Below are 24,388 nucleotides of genomic sequence, written 5' to 3'. Positions count from 1 at the left end.
AATTCCTATCGTTGAGACCTTTCATTAGATACCATGAGGGATAAAACTAGTTCCACTCCCCCCTCCCCTACCCCCTCCACCCCGTACTTTGATAAGAGGACAGAAAGAAGGGCAGTAGTTTGTAGAAAACTGTTCCTTTCGTTGAGACCTTTAATTAGAACACAATGAGAGATAAAATTAATATTTAACCCCCCCCCCTCTCAGGCCCCTTCGCTTACTGATCTCGAAACAGAGTCGCACGGGAAAGTTATAGTTTGTACAAACCAATTTATTTCGATGAGACCTTTCATTAGAATACCATGAAGGGTAGAACATATGTTTACCCCCCTCCCCCTCCCATTTTCTAAAGTTTAACTTGGTACCACTAAAGGCATGCCTATGTAAAATCTGAGACCAATTGGTTGTCGTATGTAATGCAAGTTTTACTTTCAAAAACAGCATCTCAGGAAATAATTCGTGGGGGGGGGGGGGGGGTCTTTTAGACAGCGAAATTTGATGGCCGTCTGGCACACTTTCAAAGTATAGGCTACCTACTGCAAAAAAATTTCAGGACTCTAGGACCACTCCCCTAGAAGTAATTCAAAACGGTAGAAGTGGACGGACGGACGGACAAAACGCAAACAATAGCACATTTTTTTTTATTCTTAAAAAATGCGCTAAAAATACTATAAGGTACACGTGTGCATCGTGAAACTTGTTGCGCGTGTTTTAAAGACTTGATTATACACTTGTATCTTAATATACTATTTTGACAGTCTTACCTCCTTTATGCCTAATATACACTGCCAAAAGTGGGTACGTGAAAAGTGAAAGAAGCCGTTTGTCAATTAGTTTTCATACTTTAATTGATTTATGGCCGCTTGCACCGACAAATTTAAGTGGAGCTTAGCTTAAGAGTAGCTTAAAATCCGCGGCAACGATTATTGAGACAATTAATGGCTGCCATGGATTTTAACCTATGCTTAAGCTAAGCTCCGCTTAAATTTGTGCAAACGGGCATTAATTTCATTTTGTGCTAATCGAGAATTATTTAAAGAATTTCATTGATAGAAAGTGGAATTTAAGATACGTCAAAGGACGAACTCCGAACCCCGTGAAATAGGAAAGCCTATTTCATTATCTTGTGGTGTTTAATCTGGTAGCTGATACGCATGACACCACACGTAGTGATAGAATCAACACGGCTTGATGTCCACAAAATCAAAACGCAGTGGCAAAAAATCATCATCCTCACCACCTAATAGGGATTTATAAGGAAGCACTTGAATTAGATTTCATTCTGCTGCGAGCAGTAGGATCAAACCAAGCTGTCCTATAGTGAGGCAACCGACAACGCCGAGCTCCCCATAGTGGGGCAAATTTCTCAAGCCGTACAATCAGCACAGCTCATTTGAAATCACAACTCACACACAAGTCACACGCGATGGCACATGACCCATGGAAGAAAAAGTACAAGTATATTAAGGACTACTCACAATTAGAAACAGCTAAGCAACTCACAACAAGTATTGGGAATGATAAATTAAAGATGCAACACCTTGCGTAGAGGGTGAGGATGGTCTTCCAATGAAACACTCAAACTCTTTCAATTATGCAATTCGGAAAATGTAACGAGTGGTTTTATTTCGCGCCAAATTTCATTAAAAAATTCAAAATTTCTTGTCATGATAGTGCAGGTCACCCTGTATATTTCATTATTTGTTCCGGTTAGAAATTTTGTGTTTGGGCATTTCGGTTCGCTCAAGACTATGGTCCGATAGATTTAATTTCGCTCAGATTTAATTTCGTCGTGGGAAGATTGCAAAGTTGATTGACGTCATCATGAGTAATGCGAATTTTGTCGTTCGTTTATCACCCAAGGCGCCGTCTAGACCGAGAATAGGAGCGGATATAGCACCGAGCCATCAAGGGATAAGGGGTCTTCATTTCGTCAGCAGAAAACCGTGAGATCAGCTTATTCAGCAGTTCCTGGAGGTTGACGACGAAGTTAGAGTGGGTTAAGTCTTCTTTATCTAAACCAATGGGAGAATTTCTAACGGGAGCCATTTTTGTTTTATGGTAATTTGGGTTCAATTCTGAAGAAGGGGATCGTTTTGGGAATACTCGCGGTTAGTACGTCAAGGGGTCAACACGTACCTTGAGTGATCGTTTTGGGGAGACTCGCGGTTAGTACGTCAAGGGGTCAACACGTACCTTGGGTGATCGTTTTTTGGGGGTACCTAGCGGTTTGAGCCACCGGTTTATTTCGGTTGCTCGCAGTTGCGTGCTTTTTACACCCGTTTCGAAGTGTTATTTTCTTTTCGCGTTGATTTTTTGGCGACGAAGACCCAGGTTCCGATCAGGTGATATTTAGGCGAACCCTTGAGCTTCACCCCAGTTTACTTTGGATGCAGTGAATCGCGTTAGGATACGTTGTGATTTCTCGAGGATATATAATTCAAAGTGCTGCCCTAATCCTCAAGGCGCCGATATTCGGGATCCGCCCCAGGTGGAATTTCCTACCAGTGCCGTACGGTCATTTGTCGAAGGAGCGCTGCGTTTTGGAGAGATATTTGCCCCAAGAAGAGCTGGTGAAATAATAAGTCGAACCACCCAAGAACAAATCGCGGTTTACCGTCGGATAGTGATCATAAAAATTTGTGTTCTGCCGTGCCGCTAACTCAAAAATCTGTCTCCCGCAGGCGATCAAAGTTAATAAACTCTAAGAGCCGGTGGAAGGAAATAGTAGGGGTCACTGTTTAAATTAAATACACCGCTGTGTAGAAACTTTGGCAACTAGCCGTCTCCCACTCGCCACGCGAAGGATTTCCTGGACTGAGCTTCAGTTCAAACACTAAACTTTGCTTTCGTTCCGAGGAAGGATAGGCACCGTGGATTTTGTTTCCGTGCGTTAATTTCAAGCCACCCCCTAGGAAGTCACAGAGACCTAAGTGTCAGGTTTCATCACATCCACCCTGTACCAGAGGAAAGAGCAGTTCACAAGATCGGCTGTACAAATGTTGTAAATGTTAGTCTAATTAAATTTGTAACGTTCTGTAAAATCCCACTTTTTGGTAATGAAGCTATAGTAAAAATTTTGATTTGATTGTTTATTAAAGTCCAATGAACGATTACCAAAGAGTAGGATAAATTTTTGTGTTTATTTAAATAAGTCCCAGCCCACGCTGGAGTAAAAAACGATTACCTGTTGTTGAAATTTTCAAACTGTAGAGGATGGCCACCCCTTGAGTAAATTAGTCTCACCTGGTAGGATTTTTTATTTAGTTTAGTTGTCATTGTTAAGCTATTTTTTTTACAAGGAGGAGAGAAGAACTGCTAGATCCCTGTAATTTGTTTGTATCTCTAATATCAGTTAAATATATTATCTATTTGATTTCAATGTGCCTATGTCTTTAACGAAGAACGAGGGGAAGGAAAGAGAGGAGTAGGAGTTGCGTCAGGAGACTGGTAGGCGGCAGGTTAAGGTTTGTTACGCAGTTTCAAAAGAGTTAAAAGCTCACCGATTTGAGTTAGCCGGAGCATTTATTTTTATCCATTGAGCAGCCTGAGAAGAAGACGGTTTGCCTTGCCGGGCGGAACCGATGGTAATTTTCAAGTCCAGAAGGAACCCCGTAGCAAAAATGATACCAAGAGTCATGCAGTTGCCAATTTTGTTATTCGATTTCGGAGGTGTTGGAATTAAGAAAGACAGAAATAAGAAAAATAAAATGAAATAAAATAAATAAAATAAAATGACAGTTCAAGCAATTTTTTTTTAATCTTTGCAAAATGTCGGCAAAGTATCAGTGACTAAAATGCTCATTGTCATGGGTATGCAAACATTTACAATAAACGGAATAGATAGAGACACGCTCAGTTTTATTTTCGCCTCCCTATCTACATCACTTCTTTATATTCGGGGGAATATCGTGAGTTGGATGTATTTACGTAATTCGGAAGTAGGGAATGCTATAAGTTTTTACCTTGTTGCATTCCATTTCAAAATCGCAACTCAAATTGTCAAAGAGTCAAATTGTATAGTATGAAAAGTTCGTTGGTGACACATGACTTCAAAAATAGGTGTGACTGACGTGAAAGCTAAAACATGAAAGACAGAACAAATAATAAAATGTAACATGAACAATTTTGCATTTAGATTAAAGAGCTAATGGCTGCGGATGGGATTGAGATTCAATTTCCGCATCTTATTTGTTAGAAAACTGTGCACATATTTTAATGAAAGATGGAGCTCCAATTTTGAAAAATTGATCTAGTATCAGAAACGGTGCGAATTGTCCACTTTTAAGTAAATTAAATTATAATATACGGTACAATAGTGCATCGCTCTTGTGTTAGGTATCAATTTTATTTTTTCTAATCCGAACAGAACAAAATCCAAAAACACACAGTTACATCTACCAGAATAAGCCATAAAACATAATCGTAATATTTGAGAGCTGTATAAGCAAGCAATAAGCTCTATAAAAGCTGAGACATGCTGCACCACAATCGGTATAGTGAAGGGGAAAGTTAAAAAGGTTTCGAAATAAAATGTAGCAACTTCCCGAAAACTCGAGGAGAGTAAGAGAAAACGGGGAAAGTAGTATAAACCGCGATAAGATTTTATGACAATATATAACCCGAAGCAGCGGTAGGATTAATACGAAAATCGCTTAAGTTGAAGAATGTTGACGAATAACGTTTAAAGTTAATAAAACCTCACTCGACTTTAGTGGAAAGTATTTCATTATGCGTCGTATGTCAGGGAGAAAGCTGATGGCATTTCTTTCAGTTCGATCACTCAACTACAGGATTGTATGAAGAAAACTAAAGTTTAATTGTTTCTAGATAAACTTTCGACGCAATTTTTTTCAAAATTCCTACTACGAAAGGTCGCACCCCTAAATGGGGTTGCGAAAAAAATTCTGATTTCGACGAAATTTGGTAAAGTAACTGGGGAGAGCGCGGTATTACAACCGACACCTCTACGGGTAAATTATTGTCAGAGCGCGATCTAAAATCGCTACTCTAACCAGGGAACAGGAATGTGGTACCTACTATCAGGGCAATGATTCTAAGACCCTCTTTCGAGTTCGGTTTCTCTTTATATAAGGAAGTGGGAATGTAATGGTGATGGTCTCCGAAACTAGCGCTCTCTCCTGATAGAAATTTACATTAATTCCAGATTCCTACAGGAGTCAAATTACGAATTAAATATCGACTTAAATCGTTCATTTTTTAGGTAGAAAAGAATCTAAGAGACTGGCTATATATAAATCGGTAACCTCTGTCTCGGATTTTACTCTTAAATTATTTTTAAGGTTGCCTTATTTAAATAAGAAAATTCATAGAATTTAATTTCGTAAAATCGATTATTTTCGGTCACTTCTCATTGGGCCCAAAGTTGAAAATTCTCTAAAACTTTTCGTATTGAACCTAATTTCCATCTTCAATAATACGTAAGTTACCCATGCAACTTTCCTAGATCTTCGGCGTTCTTTGTTATGACGTAGATATGTACTTTTAAAAAATAAGGTTTGATGCGTAGCTCCCATGAATATAGGAGAATTTTTCTGAGATTTTTCCTAGCAAACATGATATTATATGGAACTTTTCAATCTCCACAACGCGATAATATAAATACTGTAACGTGATTTATAAATTCGGGTTCGATTTATATCAATATTTATTAAACAAAACTAAACACTATAAAAACTGTACAATTTATATCGACTATTTATATCACACTTCGCAATTTATATCAGATTTTCGCGCTCAATGTTTCGTCCGTACTCGATCTCGTTCGATAGTAAAACTGCCGCGATGTTCGGTCCGCAACCATTTATACACGCAAGCAATGTAAGTCCAGAACATTCGCGTAATTACCAGATACGTGCAAACGTTTCCACTATCGCGCGCCTAGAAAATTCCAGAGCGCCAAAGGCGACGTCATGTCTGGAGCGTTTCCGTTACAATACAAATTAATTTCTAGCTTTCCGTCTTCCATTCCGATGCACGCCCTTAATTCAAATTCATTTTATCTCCATGAAATAGAATCGAAAGATCCGTATGCAATTACGCTTGCATTGACAGTCTAAGTTTTTTCAGATCGTCAATATGTTCGATCTTGTAATATTTTATTGTACTAAGTATATTAACATGAAAAAAATATATTATGAGATTTTTACCATTATGTTTTTTTAAGTTTAATGAAATGTTTGTACTAATTGCTATATTCTATTGCAGGATTCTTACGGCGGAAGCGCAGGAATAACAAGAGCGAAATGAAGATTCCTCCAGGAAACTGCATTTACAACTTTTAATTAAGATGAGCGTCAAGTGTTTGTGGAAACATAAACTTCGAATACATTTTTTAAAAGAAGTGAATAAAGTCGTAATAAGAGAACATATAATTCAACCATCTTCCAATTTTAAGTAAATTACGAAAGCGGACATGAGAAATTCTTCATTAAACGATGTCGTGTCAACTCCAAGCCCGTGGACTATAGGTGAAAATGATTCGTGCATTTTGGTTCCCGACTCGTCGATGGACTGTTACACTTTTATAATAAATGGAATTTTTTTAAATGGAATCGGCCTGTTGGGAATTTTGGGTAATATCATTTCGATGATAATTTTATCAAGACCACAAATGAAATCGAGCATCAACTACCTTTTGATCGGTTTAGCGCGCGTCGATACCGTTTTAATAATCACCAGTGTATTGTTGTTCGGACTATCGGGGATTTACCCGTACACAGGACAATTATTTACTTATTACTACGTGGTTTATCCTCATATTGTGCCCGTAATATACCCTCTATCAATGGCGACACAGACTGCTTCCGCTTATTTGACGCTAACCGTAACATTAGAAAGATTTGTAGCGGTCTGCCACCCGCTTCGGGCACGTTCTTTGTGTACATACGGAAGGGCAAGGGTTTACGTAGTTGTAATAATTATATTTTCATTTGTATATAACTTTCCTAAAGTGTTTGAGGCTTCTATTAAATCGGAGTGGTACGAGGACGCAAATTTAACAGTGTATTGTATTAGACCAACAGAATTTAGAAGTAACGACGTTTATGTGAACGTTTACGTGCATTGGTGTTACCTAATATTCATGTACGTGGTACCCTTTGGCAGTCTGGCTGTGTTGAATGCTGCGATATACAAACAAGTAAGTACACGCTGTCGATTCATCTTTTACCAAAAGTGGAAACTAATCCCAAATTGAATACATTTTGTTTTTAAATGGAGTAGAATCACCATGAGTAGAATGTGCTTTCTACCCAAGCGTTGAGTGCAAAATACCCAAGTTAGTTACTTACTTTTATTATGAACGTTCAGTTAGACATATTGCTACTCTGTTTTTGTATGCAAACTTAAAAAATGTTACTAAAGACAAGCTTGGGCAACGCAGATATGTGTCTTCTTAGGTTGTTAACTCACTTTCCTACCAAGTTTGTCAAAATGTGTAAGTTGTTGAGCCTCACTGGATACCCTTTTTTAAGAACTATTGCGATACCGATACTCGATGCTCCAAAGGTGTAGCGATCCAGTTTTTAAGTTTGTATTTTACTTTTAGACAATATGCAAGAAAGAAAATGTGGATCTTCTGCAAATAACACATTTTCCAAGTACTGATTTCACCGTTTTTCTATCCACTAATATCCACTATAGACCGAGAGGCAGTCTACATAGTAACTAAACCATAAGCGACAAAATATTCGACAATACAGGCTGAAAGTACGTTCAAAACTAGTAATAAAATCGCTCGTCTGCCAGTCATAAATGGCGGCATCAACTTGGGGTGGCGCCGAAAAAAGTGATTCTTTCGGGGATCAACTAAATTACTAAACTATAAGGGACACGGGAAGGATTTATATCAATAAATCCGATTTTTCCCATAGTTTTCAAATATGCTCCATATTCCAACTAAAAACCTTATATCACTGCAGAATAATATAGTTGAACCGGGACGGAGAGGCAGTGGAATACCAGTGCAGTGTACACGCTATGAGAGCGCTACACTAACTATTGTAAGTTACCGCCAAGGTGCGTCAAATGCCTAGGAGGGCACCATTGCTCTGAGTGCACCAAAAATCGAGACAAAAAATGTTAACTGCGAAGTAGATCATACTGCCAACTTCAAAGGTTGCCAACAACTAATCAAGTAATCAGCAACAAAAACCCAAACCAGCTTAATAACCGACCCATATTACTTCTTATTAAGGTGGCGTTTACATTGAAACATTGCAAATTTGTTTCCACAATAATTGCCTTCTGGGTCAAAATTGTTGGTTGGAATAACATTCATTCAAATATATAATACCCCAGCCGCACACTCGTCGAGTAGCATGAGAAGTAGCGTGATGAGGAGACAGAGACGTAGTGTGGCCATTTCACTCGCAATGCCGCACGTCATGCTCCTCGTTCTGCCAACCGCTCCATGTTTTGTCGGTTTTTTGGGCGCGAGTCAAAGGATCGGCAATACGAGCGCGAGCGACTGGCCACATAATCGCGCGAAGCGCTGGCAGAAAGCATCATCCTTATTTTTTTTAATGACGAATAGATCTTAGATGTCATCCAACATCTGCGGTAGTGAAGACGACGAGGACGTATCCCTTTTTAGGAAACTGATGTAATTAGCTATACCAAAAATGCATAGCCAACAGTTTCGACATCCATCGTGTTGCAAAGGCAAATGCCAAATGCGGAGTGAGGCGATTAATTGCACGAGTAAAGGAGTGTGTGGACAAAGAGCGAAACATCGCGGAAGCACGTAGAGCAGGGCGATGGGCAGCGCGAGGAGCATAGTGTGGCTGAGGCATAATGTAACGACATTTGCATGAAACAAAAATTATTTAGCTAATTCCTGCACTTTCGCCGTTATTCAGGAAATAAGATATTAAAAAACTGCCATATAAAATATATATCTTTCATTTTTATCACACACTGATAATAATTTGTTACCAAATTTAACTTCATTCACAAGCTAAAACCTTGAGCAAACATCCGTCGTTAACTCATCTTTTTACCTCGAAACAAAGTTATTGAGGAAATCGCAAGGTAACTTTTGCACTTTTTGTAAACGCCACCTTACCCTCTTTCAGTCCCAGATTCGAAGTATTTACTATTTATTTGATTGTGACTGCATTTAATTATACTAATAGTCCATGGGCCAGTCAACATGACGGTACAATTTGAGGGTACCAATTTTCCTTATCACAGTGGTTATACAGGTTTATTAGGATGCCAAAAAACCATGATTTCCATCTCAAAGCGGTAGCTAATAGAAATGGCGGTCAATCAAAGATGGCGGATATTGAGTTTTATCAAATCAACTATATCTCTGGAATTATTGATCCAATTTCATTATTCTTTTTTTGTAATGAAAGCTCGTTATATGTGCTATAAATATTGTTATAAATACTTTTTCGATAAAATCAACTGTAAGTAATTTAAAAAAATGTTTTTTTTTAATTTTTTTCCGAATTTTCTTTACTACCTGTATTAATACACAATAAATGGTAAAATATGCGCATATATATGCAGAATATTAATGAAAAATATGCAAACAATTTTCATGTATATGCACACATATGCAAAATTATATAATAAGTATGTTGCATAATTTCTAGTGTAAATGGAATTACGATAAACACTAGCAGTAAGATGTTTCTCTAAGTTTTCTGCACGAAATGATTGCCTCCTGTCGCTAAGAATTAATTTATAAGCACTAAGCAGAGAAACGTCTCTCTACAGTCTACATCAACAAAAGTAATAGGTGCATATTAGACAACGACAAACTATTGGGAGCAATTTTCAAACCTTCCACAATATCACCCATCAACATCTTAGAGAAAGAGAAAGATAAAATAGTTTTGAAATGATGAAATTAAACATTAATTAAATCAACAAATTTTCCTTCCAGCTATTGCAGTATGTTTTATGATCGCGTCCGTTATAAAAATCCGCAAAAATGTATTAAAAATTCAAATTAAAATCTATTAAATCTAACAACAATTTAAATACACATCTTAAAATATGCAAAATATGCAAGTCTATCATGTAAATGTAAAGAATATCAAAATATGCAAAAATAAATTTGGTTTAATTGCAAATGTTGCAAATCGAAAATACACAAAATCTCATACGAGTACAATCAAAAATAAACGATATTCATTTTGCATATAAGTATTCAGAGCTTCAGCTGATCAACAAATTGAATAAAAATAAAAATAAAATGAGTGCTTCCAAACATCAAGAAGATAGTGAAAATATGCAAAATGTATCATAATATATAGAGAGATTTCACCTTTTAGTGAATTGCAGTCTCCAAAATACAGGCAATCTTAGGCAGTGTTATACAACGTTGCTAGTAAGTACGAATTTGCAGACTTCTTCTGATAGTAAACGTTCAAACCCATAACAACCAATTCATAACCGTTTGAAACGAAAAAAATTAGGCCTACGAATCCAATATAAATATAAGAAGGAAAGCCGATCTATGGAACCATTACTTCAGGTTCTTCACATTAACACTGAGAAGCTTCGTGAAATTACTGTAGCAAAACGAAATGCAAAAATAATTGTAGTTACGTCTACAGATATATTGTATAGCTGAAGATACATGTTAAGATCAGATCAAATACAAAATGATGATGAAATTGGTATATGCGGATTATGTTTCTGTAACTTCACTTCTCTACTTTAATTGAACTTGTATCTCGATTTGGACGAGACTAGGTTCGTTGTATTTCCAGATGTAAAATTGGCTTTTTAATGGTGGAAAAACTCCCTTTAACGAGTACGAAAACCTTAAAAAAAGGATTCACCCAAGCGAGGCCTGCTCGATAAACACAGCACTTCGACTAACTTCTTCGTAAAACGTGAAACACGCTTCCGCTTAACTTTAAACATGAACTTTACAACTGACAAGACTGACCGTCTTGCAATAAATACGATCAAATACGGCTTCAGCTATAACGTAAGCAAAGAGTTTGCTAATATTGATGGAAAGGTGTATATTGTGCCAGATAATTTGACATAGATTATGTGAAAACAAAAAATACCTACATTGGAAAATTGTACGTTAAAATCAAAGATAGCTATTCGGGAAGCAACAAAGAAGATGAAAGATAACCCTATGTTTGGCTTCCATATTACCTCACGTAGAATTATCAAGCGGCTGTTGTTCAAAATCGTGACAACTACCATTATGTAATGCTAATAACCTAAAGTGTACAAGAGCATGCAAACTTCCAACTTGTGAAAACGTCACTGAAGAAGAGGAGAAAGTAGCAGATTTTAGTGTATATGAAACTTTTGAAAGTGACGAAGGGATTGTTTTAGTTTTCATTAAATGTTAATTAAGAGTTACAAACATTTTAGTTACTTTACGTTACTTCATGCATTAGTTACTAATCGTTGATTTTAACGAAAAAGTAGTTATGACAATATTGTAGCATACACAAAAGCTTTCATTTAAGAAAATGATGGAGTCGGACCAGTAGTTCTAGAGAGATATAGTTGATTTTATAAAACTCAACCGCCATCTTGGATTGGCCGCCATTTCTATTAGCTACCACTTTGACTTGGCAATCATGGTTTTTTTACATCCTAATGTCTAACCGTGGTAAAAAGGAAAATTGGTACCCCCAAATTATAACATTTGCTTAAATTTAGTCCATATACTATAATTTTGTGAGTGTCTTTTACAATTTTGAATTCAACAAGCAAGTATTAATATACCTATAATATTGTTATAATTTGCTTTCTACGGTAATTTTTAACAAGGAATCTGATTCTGCTGTCAGATTAGGATTTGGATACTCAGAAACAAATTTATACGAGCGATTACATTTGCCTCATCGAAATGTAATCGTAAGACCGGGGCAAAGGTAATCACATGATTACATTTGCCACAGCCTCTTCCTTCTTGGCGTTTTAGCTAAGAGTGGGTACTCTTTGGTTTTAGGTTATAATCTAGCACATTCCTTATTGTTACAGGCTAATAAGAAAAGTGAATGGCAAAAGACTAAAGTAAATTATCAAAACAGTGACTAAAGTAAGTAAACTAGATGAACATGGTGAGAAAGTATAAAAAAGAAGCAAGCCCTTTCGTACAGTGCTGAACGTTTAAAACATGCGCTTAGACAAATCGAACTAAACGGTCTCAGTATTCGTAGTGCTGCCAAGAAGTATGAAAGAAGTGGGGATGGGGACTTAGTAAAAAGGAAATTTTGGAATTAGTAAGCAAGTATGTTGCGAAGAATAAGGGGAAAACGCCATTTAAAGATGGAATCCATGACGAAGACTGGTTTTTAGGTATTAAAGAAAGACACAGGCTCCCTTTAAAAAAGGTACAAGGGCTGGAATATGCTCGAAAGAAAACCGATGATCCGTTTGTCATCAAAAATTATTTTAACATCTTAAAAGACACATTGGAAAGATACGACCTGCAAAATTACGCTAGATCCAAGTAAAGCTAAAATTGTTGGTCAGAGAAATGTCCCTGCTTCAAGAATAACTGCAGAACCCGGAAGAGAAAGTACGACAATTCTCATGGGTGGCAACGCAAATGGAGATAAACTGCCTTCATTAATTGTTCCTAATGTGACACCTGGATGGCTCCCGATTAATCCACCTTTTCGGGCACTTCTTATGCTGCGTCACCAAATGGTTGGATGGCTGTAAAAAATGACATAATTATACTCAAATTGACTCCGCACTCTAGCAATCTATTACAGCCCATGGATCTAGCTGTCTGTAAGAGTCTTAAGTCACGGTTGAATTCAAAATTAGCGGAGTACCAGAAAAAATGTGGGTTGGCTTTTGCTTTTTGCTTTTGCCAACCAAAGGAGATTTTTCTGTACTTGCGAGCACAATTTGGAAAGAGACAGATCCAGCTTTACTGACATCAGGCTTTCGTAAAGGAGCCATTTAATAGACATGTTATTGACCGCACTAAATATGATCCAGAAGCTCTAGGAAGATATAAAGAACGTTTAAGAAATCCCCAACCTGCCACACAAGAACCTCTTAATGAACCAAGCACAAGTACCGTAAAGAGCCATCGAGAGCGACCAACCTTGCAGCAGCTAGCCCCAGAACCAATAGCAGGACCAAGTAACAAATGTGTATCATTTGAAGAATTGTTGCTGGACCCCGTGAGACAATCGGTCGGCCCTTACCAAAAAGAAAGAAGAAAAAGGGTAGCTCCGGGAGCCGAAATTATAACAGTAAAAGGAAACATAGAAAAAAGAAAAAGGCTGAGCAAGAAAACGAAGATGCAAGACAATCAAAAGAAGACGGAAAGAAAGAGAAAGATTTAACAAAGAAAGCAAACGATGAATCAAGAAAAATAAAAGCAAAAAATATTATACTGTATCGAGCTCTTCAGATGAAGACGAACCACAAATTATAAACTGACAGTCGAGGTGACAGTGAACCAGACGACGCCACTTTTGAGGATTTTGCAAAAAAGCATTACAAGAAGACGAATTGTTCAAAGTTAGAAAGCCTTAGGGTTGAAAGCTGGGTTTTGGTCTCATTTAAAGGAAAGAAAAGTATACTATTCTATGTTGGTCAAATAACAGCACTCGATGAAGAATCTCAACCTACCATTATGTTTCTAAAAAAATCGCACCCACATAATTCAATTTTTCACTGGTCTGAACAAGAGGGCACAGTGGCAGCATTAGATATAGAGCTAGCAGAACCCTTTTTAGGGCGAAGAGGAGAACTAACTTTTCCAGAATCCTTTACCTCATATAACGTCCCAGCACACTTTACGTTTAAAAACGGTTTTAAAGCGTTTTGAAAGGATAAATTCGGTATTGGTAGTATGGTATACGTTTTTGTGTAGACAGATTTTATACCTACGTTTAAAATACGTTTTTTATTCATACAGGGTGACAATTTGAAAACGAGATATTTAAAAAAATCAAAATCCGTTTCGGTAATTCGGAGGGGGAATCACAATGACATAGTTGGCGACGCACCCCCTCCAACCCCCTGCGCCCCAGCCACCCCAACTTTTAAATCTTAAATAGTGACCCCCATGTGTGATACGTCATTGGAAAGCTCTGAAGAAATGCTTTCCAACCATACCAAATAGCATTACATTTAGGTTAGTAATTATCGTGCAAATCAAACAAGTTGTAAATCAGCATATGCATGATTAAAGCGCATTTTTGGTAATGCAGGTCAGTATTTTATTAGCGAAGTTTAAAATTATCGATCTCACGAATAATTTTGGCTGCGTTAAATAATTAACTTTATTTAATTTCATTTTGTAAAACAAATCACAAAGTAAATAATAAGTTTTTATACTGGTAGCGCTATCTAACGGTAAAATTATAGCACCTCCGAAACCCATATCGAAATTATTTTCTTCAATTATCGATCTCACAAGTAATCTAACTCAAAATAGACTAGTGCCTGCACATCTACACTATAGCAGGAAGCTTTTAGTGAAAATTTTAAGTCTCCAGCTATTGTAGTTGTGGAGATCTAACGCGGACAGCCGGCCTGCCAGCAATAACGAATATAATAGCGTATTTTTTTCAAAAATGCGCTAAAAATAAACTAATATGATACATTTGAAATCTGTCGTATTTAAAACGCAACCGGCGAACATTAGACGAACTAAGACAGAGAATAATTCAAGGATGTCGAAATATTGCAAAACCAATATAGGAAAGGTTCGACAAGAGTTTGAGAATAGATTATAACTGGCGATCAAAAATGAGTTGCTGTCGAGTCAGCTTTGGAAGTTCAAGTTAAATACGATTTTCCATGTTTATTTTTTGATTTGCACGATAATTACTAACCTAAATGTAATGCTATTTGGTATGGTTGGAAAGCATTTTTTCAGAGCTTTCCAATGACGTATCACACATGGGGGTCACTATTTAAGATTTAAAAGTTGGGGTGGCTGGGGCGCAGGGGGTTGGAGGGGGTGCGTCGCCAACTATGTCATTGTGATTCCCCCTCCGAATTACCGAAACGGATTTTGATTTTTTTAAATATCTCGTTTATTTACTAAGATATGGGGGGGTGGTAAGTTTTCAAATTGTCACCCTGTATATATAAATCATAGAGTTCACTTTCTACGTTGATAATATGTATATAAATAACCGTTTCTTAGCAATCGTTTTATAAACGTATATAACACCAGTTTAATATAGGCATATACGCATATCATTCGTATTCAATGGGAAATAATAAACGCATAATATTGCTACAAGAATACAGCCGCCAGACATTTATGCGTATTATTTATGTAGGGTTACCATAAACGCTTTTTATAAGGAACTGTGTTGCTAGGGGTAAAATAAAAAAAATACATTTAACATTCTGTTTTGCTCAAATACCTACATAATATACTTTACCCAAAATACTCCTGAAATCTTCATTTTCATGCCTACTTTCTGTCGGGAAATTTTAGTTTCCATGCAGGGGCAGATCAGACTACGTTTCCTGCCGCTTATCACTTTTATTTCATACTGTCCGGTAGATGTTCGATTACACTATCATTTTGAGTCCGGTAGGTGAGTTATTACAGCATCAGAGCCGGTAAGTGTCGCTAAGCAACACTTACCGGACTGTTACTTGTTTACATCAAATTTGACATCTTCACACAATTAATTAAAAACCCCAACATAAATTTGGCTGTAATTATTTATTTCAAACATTAACATTGATTGTAATGAAACAATTTGTATTGCCCTCAACACTAACGCCTGGGTTATTACTGGATGTCGAGTTAGTAATGTTTGATCCCTTCTGCTGTAGAACTTCAATGAAATTTTCGCCGCCTTGTATCAGTTGTATCATACGGCCAATCTTAACTTTTCCTTCTACCGAGCCTTCGATGTATATTTTTCTGTCGTCGATGAGCTTTTCCATGCCCCATGACGCTTTAACACCGAAACCCAGGCAAAAAAATCTCAATTCAAAAGCTTACTGCATCCAAACAGTATGCCAACATGACGTTTTCCTCTACTTGTTTCGCCCCATGTTCGTTCCTCAATTGGCAAACCACTTAGTACTCTTTTTCATACCTTGCGGCCGACTTCTTAGGAACCAACTTTTCGGTTGCTTCATGAGATTTCGACAGGATTGTATCGGGAACAGTGGAACATCCCACAACGTTTATAGCGTCCATTTTTTCAGTGAAAAAAATTCAATGTCAACAAAGCACAAACTATAGCAACGGCCGTTGCCACAGAAACAAGGTAATGCGATTTTTACAATATAATGAAATTTTGTAATCTTTGAAATGAAATAATGATACAAAACAGACTTACAGTATGAAATAAAATACGTTACGATATACGTCCGGTAGTACTTGTAACAGTACTCGTTTAAGACATTCTTGACTCGGCTCCTGACGTCGCCTCGTCCATAATGTCTAACTCGTACTGTTACAAGTAACCTACCGGACTTATAACGTAAATAACTATACTGACCGCACCTGTCACTCAACCGCCACACCGTCATTTTACCGGCCGCATCTGTGACATTGCTAAATGTCTAAAATGACTCCTGTCGTCACTGACAGATTGACATTAATCAAAAGTTCTATATAAAAATTGAAATATTATATTAAAATACGATTTCGGGTAAAATATCATTACCTGACTCGGAAATTAAAGTACTCGGACCCAAAGGAGCCAGTAATGTGTCTTTTACCGGACTTTCATGTAAATATCTATTTCCAACAAACATATTTGAATCTTATTCCCTATAATTGCCCCAAAAAAAGTTTACTTCCTTATAAATTAAAATATCAAGTTAAAATTTGTTAAAACCAGAATTTTTCATACTAGATCCATACTCACAGTAGCCATATGGCAGCTACGAGCCGTGAGCTACGAGCCCCATTATTTTGGAAAATTTCGTTGCGTATGCAGCAAAATGAAATGTTTCAATATTTCTCATCATCCCTAGCAAGATGCTATATAAAATCCCGATTTACCTATCAACATTTTCCATTGCTCTTATAGTTCATCGGCAAATCTACAAAGTGAATTAAAAAAGTATTGAGTTGGAAAGTTTCTTACTTGTGTAGGAGTAAAATCCATTCACTTACGTTGTGTGGTTCGATTGCATCTTTAATTATGCGAAAAAGCTCTTAACAAATAGGTAAACATAAATAAGTCCCTGTATACATTGACGCCTTTCTAGAGAAGCCGTAATGGAAGTTTCACATTAAACTCCATCTGGTTTCCTCTGCCTTTTTAGAATAACGTCACGTTATTGGATTACTTCGAAGTTGTAGATTCTTAAATAATGTATTTGGTTTAAATTCTACTTGATCTTAAATTCGATATGGCTTTCAGCTTAAAGCCCATACTTCTAGGGATAAGGTAAACTAAATTAAAATCAAGCTGGGGAAGTCGAGCGTAAGAACTGCGCTGATTTTCGAGAATCGCAACATCTAAAGTCAGCACTGTGATGTATCACTAACGTTATCGGTAGAAAACGTTACTAAATAATTTAAAATAACGTTTTTTGGCAAATATCCTACACGTTCAGTTTGATCTCTTGAGTTTGACGTATCACATTACGTATTAGATAGACGTCATCACTGTTATCTGTATGTAGGTACTACGTATATGCATCCACATCATTCGGTCTATCGCACCATTTCTTAGATGGAAATTCAAATTAACAAAAATTGGCTTATTACGCTTCCAATTGAATTACCTACTCCGACTGGAATGAAGGAATACAATGTGTATTTGCATACCAATAAAAGAAGTTTGTTTATTTCCAAAAAACTGGCGGGTAAGTATACTGTGCATTGAATCGATAATGGAACCCTTACCTTAAAGAGTCAAATAAAACATTGGTGGGGTCGATTATAATGCTAAAATTTTTTATCTTGGTTTGCAAACCCAATGCTGTCTATAATTACAAGCAACTCTGCTAATTCAAAAGTTTGACAAATAGCAGTATGAATTTAACTTTCAAGATGTAATGTTCTTTGAATTTTACCGAGTTAATAGAAGTTGTTTAATATGCGTGCTACTTTTAAATTGTTTTTGAGGAATGTATAATACTTTAAAACTTTTTCATTTTCCCGAGTTTAGATATGAACAAATTTGGACTAAAAAAGATATTTCATTCATTATTTACGCACCATTATCTCGAAAGGCTTTATTCTGATTCCTAAAATCCTTCTTATATGGTCACTTTGTGAACAAATTCACAGATTTCGCAATCCATGCCAACCATCGGAGACATTGGAAATGATAACCGTATAACGCCATATGCAAAACACAAATAAAATAACCCTTATTTGATACTACGTAGTTTTATTAATTCATCAACAATATCTAATACTTTTATCAACTGCAAAAATTATAAAGTAAACAAAAAGTTGATCAAAAAGGTAAAGTAACGTGTTATTTGTTTTCGTCCAATTATTATGCATCTGGGCTCGCATAGGAAAAACGATTTCGCAGGAAATATGCAATGTTTCTGCTATATTTGTGAAAGCCGAATTCGTGTATGTGGTAAAGTCATATCAAGAGCAGAATTAATATTTTCAAGGGTGGTCACATGAAATTGGTGATCCCCTTTGACTAGCCCTTTGACATCTGATGATCTTGCTGTTTTAAAATTACGCAATCCTCTTTTCAATAGAAGCATATGAAGGATAATGGTTACCTAAGGCTAAATATTATTAATTATATTAATCTATAGCTTTTTCTCAAACATGTCGTTTACAATAATTTACAACTTTGTCACAATTAAGCTTTGGGTGCAAAACGGAACGCAAATGAAAATGCACTTCAAAGGCGAAGTTCTGCTTCCCCTAATATAAATCGCTAACGTGTCACATCACTGGATGAACGTATTTTACGTCAATTATATGCTTGAAAGATACTTTCTTTTCCAATTTACTCTGCATTTGCACATTGATTAAAAAGTTAACGTTACTAATAATAAGTCGCTAGGTGGGAGGTAAACTGAACAAGTTCGCTAACATTCTATTTGAACACGAAATTTGAACCACTACTACAAAGCTAAGTATTTAAACCATTCCAACAAGCCCTCATTGCTGCAGTTGTAAATGCTTGACGGAAAACCGTGTACCTACCCACATGCTAATTGAAATCCCAGTCGCAAGTCAAATTATTGTCTGCGTTTGTCGTTTAAGTCATGCGTTCAAACTTGGAAAGTTATAATTACATTAACATTCCAACTTGATTAAACAAGTTTACTAAAAGCAGCTAAGATTTAAGCGCCTTACCTATTCAACACAATTAATCCAACAATTTCCCAAGAAGTTTAGAAGCATTTAAGTATTGTTTATTCAGCTTGAAAGAAAAAATGAATTAATTCCGTGACTAAACCAATCAATCTATTTTTCAGATTAATGTGATTTGACTGTAGGTAATTATTACATATGAAGGCCCGGTTGTATAACGTCAGGTTAAACTTCAGTTTAGTTTAACTGACATAACAAAATATTGACCAATTAAATACTTTAACACACAATTTAACTATACACTGAAGTTTAAACTGACATTGTACTCTGGGCCCAAGTTGCTAGTTCATGATCAAAAGTCTTTGAACTAGTAGCTGCTAATGCGGTATTGGAAGTAGTCGGTAAATTGTCATTTCTTGTCAATATTTACGTTGTTAAAATATCAGTGTACATGTATACTGCAGTTTTTATAATGATTAATTAATACCACGCATATTTAAACACTAAAATCTGCGTTAATATTAATACTGCAAAGAAAAGTAGAACCTAACATCTGCAGTAGGCCGCCGACAAAAAAGTCATTGAAAACCTAATGAGTGTGTCGTACCCTCTTATGGGGTAAGTTGTAAAATGTCACTCTTATTCTTACGTGCCGATTGAATTGAATAAGGAGCTTTGTGTTTACTGACTTAGATAGTAAATTAATTATTAATAATAAATAAGTATTAATAATAAACAAAAGTAAAATAAAGAGCGGGCGAAGACGTTAAATAATGAAGAGCGCTTTTGGGTCTGAGCTAGCTACGAAGTTTTTCTGTCAAGAATTTGGCACATTTTTTGCTTATATAATTCAGGATTCGGCAATTTAAGATAAGCAGCTACCTACTTTATTCGGAATTCCACCAGACTTTTATCCTGAATTTCCTGGTACATTTCCCATTCCTGTAAGCCAAGAAGCAACGGCTGTATTTATCGGACCTAAAGCAGCATACTTTTTGTGAATTTCCAAAAAACTTGTCGATGTAAAGGTTGTCAACCACATTAAACATTCGATTCGTCTTGGTTTTAGCGTTTCGCAAGGTGATCAGTAATGAGGATTGCAGAACCTGAATATCATCAACTTCTAGCTGAACAAGTTCCTGTTTATAGCATGCTTCAGCTATCACAAGTATTAAAACTACCTGTTGCAAGAAATCTTGGTTTTAAACGATGTTGCGTGACGCTAATAAGCCTCCCAGGTGCGATCATGAAATTGATAGAAATGGATAAAGGGCACCATACGAAACAAGGCGTTCAAAGCGTTCGCCTCCGATACGAACGAATGGTATATATAAACATACACAGGAAGTGCCCGGTTTCCTCTCCTCGGGTGATCGATACAAGAGAAGCGTTCGATCTTGCCAGATGCAATATCGTATCTCTCCAACATTCTTCTCCTAAGCATTCGGAATGTTAGACTGTATACACTTCAAAAGTGGTGTTATTAAAGTGTAGTAGACGAAGAAGTTAAACATAATCTACAAAAGGTTGTCACACTTTGATTATAAATTGAATAAAGAAAGCGTAACAACATTTTTCAGATCGCTAACCTTAAGATTTTCAGAAATGGAGTGAATTAAGATTGTGGAAAATTTAGGTGCTTCAACCTGCAAATTAATTGGAAAACGGGTTATTAAGGTGCCCTCTATCCATCCTAATCATATTCAATGCTCGTACCCGTTGGGAGTGGGGGCTTATTTAGCGTCACAAAACCATTAACGTAACTGAAAAATACAGATTGGTTGTACTAAATAATACAAAAAAAAATTCGTGTTATAGAGAAGAACATTAACATTTGTATTAACCGAGAAGCACCGTTTAGCCATCTAAGAGTGAATCTCTTTTCAAAAGATTTTTAATTTTCCTTTTAAATGGTTGCAGAGGTAGCGACCGATAAACATGAGGAACCTTGTTGTACAAATAGGCACACAGGTAACTAAAGGAAGCTTCGTAACGTGAGTACCTACTGGGCGCAGGGATTTTTTAATCTACGATCATGAAGTCTCTACGAATTTCAAATATATTTTTAAAATTTCTATTCAGGAATACGCGTTGTATATAGTTTGCGCGATTAAACACGTATAGTGGAAGTTCTCCTTTTTCCCGCAAACGGCGCATTAATAATATTATGTGGTTGTAGAACGGGTGAACATGTGTCATATTTTCTAATGCCTGAATACATACCTTAACAACAGTTCTGCACTCTTTGAATCTACTAACTTCATTAACTTAGTAAGGAGCGGCCCATAAACAGAATCAGCATAATTAAACCTGACAGAATCAAAGACTCTACCAGTGTCATCTTGACAGACTGCAAAAGCAACATTTTCTAAGTCTGGTACAAAGAACTCAGTTTTCGCAATAGCTACTTTTGAAAAAGGAAGAGTTTTTATCAATTTATACACCCAAAACTTGTGGAACTTTAAACATAAGGGCGCATTATCAATTAAGACTGAATCAGCAGGAAGATCCAACTTCGCCAGAGAGCTTTTTGCTACCAATCAACATACCCAATAGATTAGATTATTATTTATGGTCGGTGTTTCGTAATATTAATAATAAATAAATAACAATAAACATATTTAAGAAAAATATAGGAATAGTATGTAATTATTTACTTTACCAAAATTGATGGCCACAACAGCCAACGCTAACAAAAAAAAATTTCCATGCAAATGTACAATTTAAGTAAGTGGCGTTGTATATTATTATTATTTATTATTATTATTATTGTATGCATTCTTGGAGCTTGGTATATGTATTAAAGTGTTATCTTCTATATGGGACTAAAACTTTGAACTTTTGGCTGGAATCCTCTCATTTTCTCTTTAAAAATCCCGAAATACTGCTTCCACTCAACTGAAACCAAGGGTATCCTGTGTTAAAAAAATCCGCTGAATCCGAAGATCATAGTCCCCCTGCCCGGAAACGCCATATTGTTATTAACAAAAAACGAAGAAAAAATGAGAAAATGTCGTGTTTTTTCGCATTTGACTTCGAATATCTCGTTAACTATTGCTCTGAGGGAAAGAATGAATAGAAATGAACTTGTTTAGAATAAAATTTTCTATAAGATACAGTTGGTCCGGAACGCTCATTTTCAACTGTTATTGTTTATGGCAAAATGTAAAAAGTTAATCTCTAAAATTAACAGTTTTATTACCAAGTAAAATTCATCCGATCTTTTTGAAAATCCGTATTTAGTAACTTCTTTTGATAACAAAACAATATGACAAACCCGATCACCGTAGGTTTCATAGTAATTGATTAATTAAATAAACAAGTAAAAAAAGGGATGCTTTGTCTTTCAAACTGGGGGACTACAAGAGCGTTCCCAATTTTTTTATACATAGTAGTTTAACAATCTTTTCCAATAATTGTCCCGATCATTTTTGCAAATCAACGGACTGTGGAATTTTTTTAGTTAACTAACAAATCGAATAGCTTCCGAGATTTAACAAGAAAAGTAACTCTATAATCGGCCCTTGGCACTCGGATTAATAAAAATCATTCATTTTGGTGAAATAGAAGCATGAAAAAAGTTCACGCTTTAAAGAATCGATCGGTGCGACCCGATTTGCAAAATCATTTTTGGTTGTTTCGAAAACTGGCTTCAAAGTCAAAAGCTGATTTCTCGTGAACTATTAATTAATCGGATTTGGACGTATTTTTTTTAATGTACGTCTTTCCGAGAGCTTTCCATTCGCCTATTATAGAGTTATATTTTTTGTTATATATTGCGGGAGTTATTCCATTTGTTAACTAAGAAAATTCTTCGAATTCCGAAAAAAAATTCTACAGTCCGTCGATTTGCAAGAATCATCGGGACAATTATTGGAAAAGATTGTTTTAGGGTTAAACTATGTATAAAAAAATTGGAAACGCTTTTTGTATGTCGCAGTATTTTAGATAGTCGTTATACATTTTTCGTATACACTTTTCCTTTCTTGGTTTTTCATCAGTCTGATCAATTTCATTCATTCATTTTCTTTTCACGAGTTACAGACACAACAGAAAATGAAAAAGATTTTAGGCAATATGGCTACCGTTTGTTTAACCGTAGCTGTAGTTACGTTTCTAAATTTTTTTAATCAAAACAGCGCTAGATGTGGGTGCAAAATTCAATTTTTTTGGAAATATTAAAAAAAAGATATTCATCTGTGCATAAAGTTGTGTATGTACCACGAGCGTAAGTTGCTTTTATGGCCTTCGACGTATTTTTTATCCCTCAGCCTCATTGTAATACCCAAATGAATCATTCTTGTATTTTTATGTGCAACAAAATCGGCCCTAGCAGAAATAAAAATAAAATTTGGAAAAAAAACGAATTCGTGGTAGGTTCAATTGACAACACACCCAAATTTGATGCGATTGGAACGGGAGGTATTCTTTGCATGGGGCTTAAAAATACCGCGAACACTCTAAGCAAACACCTCAGCAATGTACAATGGAACCCATTTTGATATCCGTTCGTCATCTCAACGTTTATTTTTTTATTAGGGGCGAATACCTATGTTTAGGACGAGTTTTCGGATAACTCTGAGATATAAAAAATTTAAAAAAAACAAGTAGAATTTCCCCATTTCTAGTTACATGGTGTTCAATTTAGCTGATTGGGTCATAAGTACAAAATACAAACTAAACACTGAAGCATATGTAAATTGCATCGTAAAAATTAACTAATACAAAAGAATGGTGTAGGCACCTAAATTATTGGATTACAGTCTTTTGAAATGTTGGTAATGGTGTAGGCACCTAAATTATTGGATTACAGTCTTTTGAAATGTTGGTAATTATGCTCTAATCCACTTAAATATTTGCTCGGGCATGAAAATAAAGAGCAAATGTAACTAATCCGATGTGAATCTGTAATACGTATAACATGTGGAGAGAATTTAATTTGGGATTAGTTTACACTTTGATAGTGCTAATTTAATTTGTAATTGACAGTGTACCTTTCTAATCTGCTCGTGTGCTTTCAGGTGAGAAAAGCAAATATGGAACGTCAACGATTATCAAGACTGCAAAGGCGAGAAATAGGATTAGCTACGATGTTATTATTTGTAGTTCTCGTATTTTTTATTTGTAATCTCCTACCTCTCGTTAATAATATTATCGAATCTTTCCACTTTCAACTTG

At 36.0% G+C, this 24,388-nt stretch overlaps 1 protein-coding gene across 1 annotated transcript in view; it reads left to right on the top strand.

The window, feature by feature from the left end:
* Nucleotides 1–24,388, top strand: part of LOC116165835 (FMRFamide receptor) — a 48,228-nt gene that overhangs the window by 21,229 nt on the left and 2,611 nt on the right. Inside the window, exons 2-3 of the mRNA XM_031480522.1 lie at nt 6,226–7,159; nt 24,232–24,387. Coding sequence (XP_031336382.1) covers nt 6,434–7,159; nt 24,232–24,387 — 882 coding nt within the window. The 5' untranslated portion in view covers nt 6,226–6,433. The remainder of the gene's footprint in view (nt 1–6,225; nt 7,160–24,231; nt 24,388) is intronic.

The sequence above is a fragment of the Photinus pyralis genome, unplaced genomic scaffold (assembly GCF_008802855.1).
Source record: "Photinus pyralis isolate 1611_PpyrPB1 unplaced genomic scaffold, Ppyr1.3 Ppyr1.4_LG3a, whole genome shotgun sequence".
NCBI classification, from domain to species: Eukaryota; Metazoa; Arthropoda; class Insecta; order Coleoptera; family Lampyridae; genus Photinus; species Photinus pyralis.
Note: the sequence above shows the minus strand (reverse complement) of the source record. Positions and strands in the feature narration are given on the sequence as shown.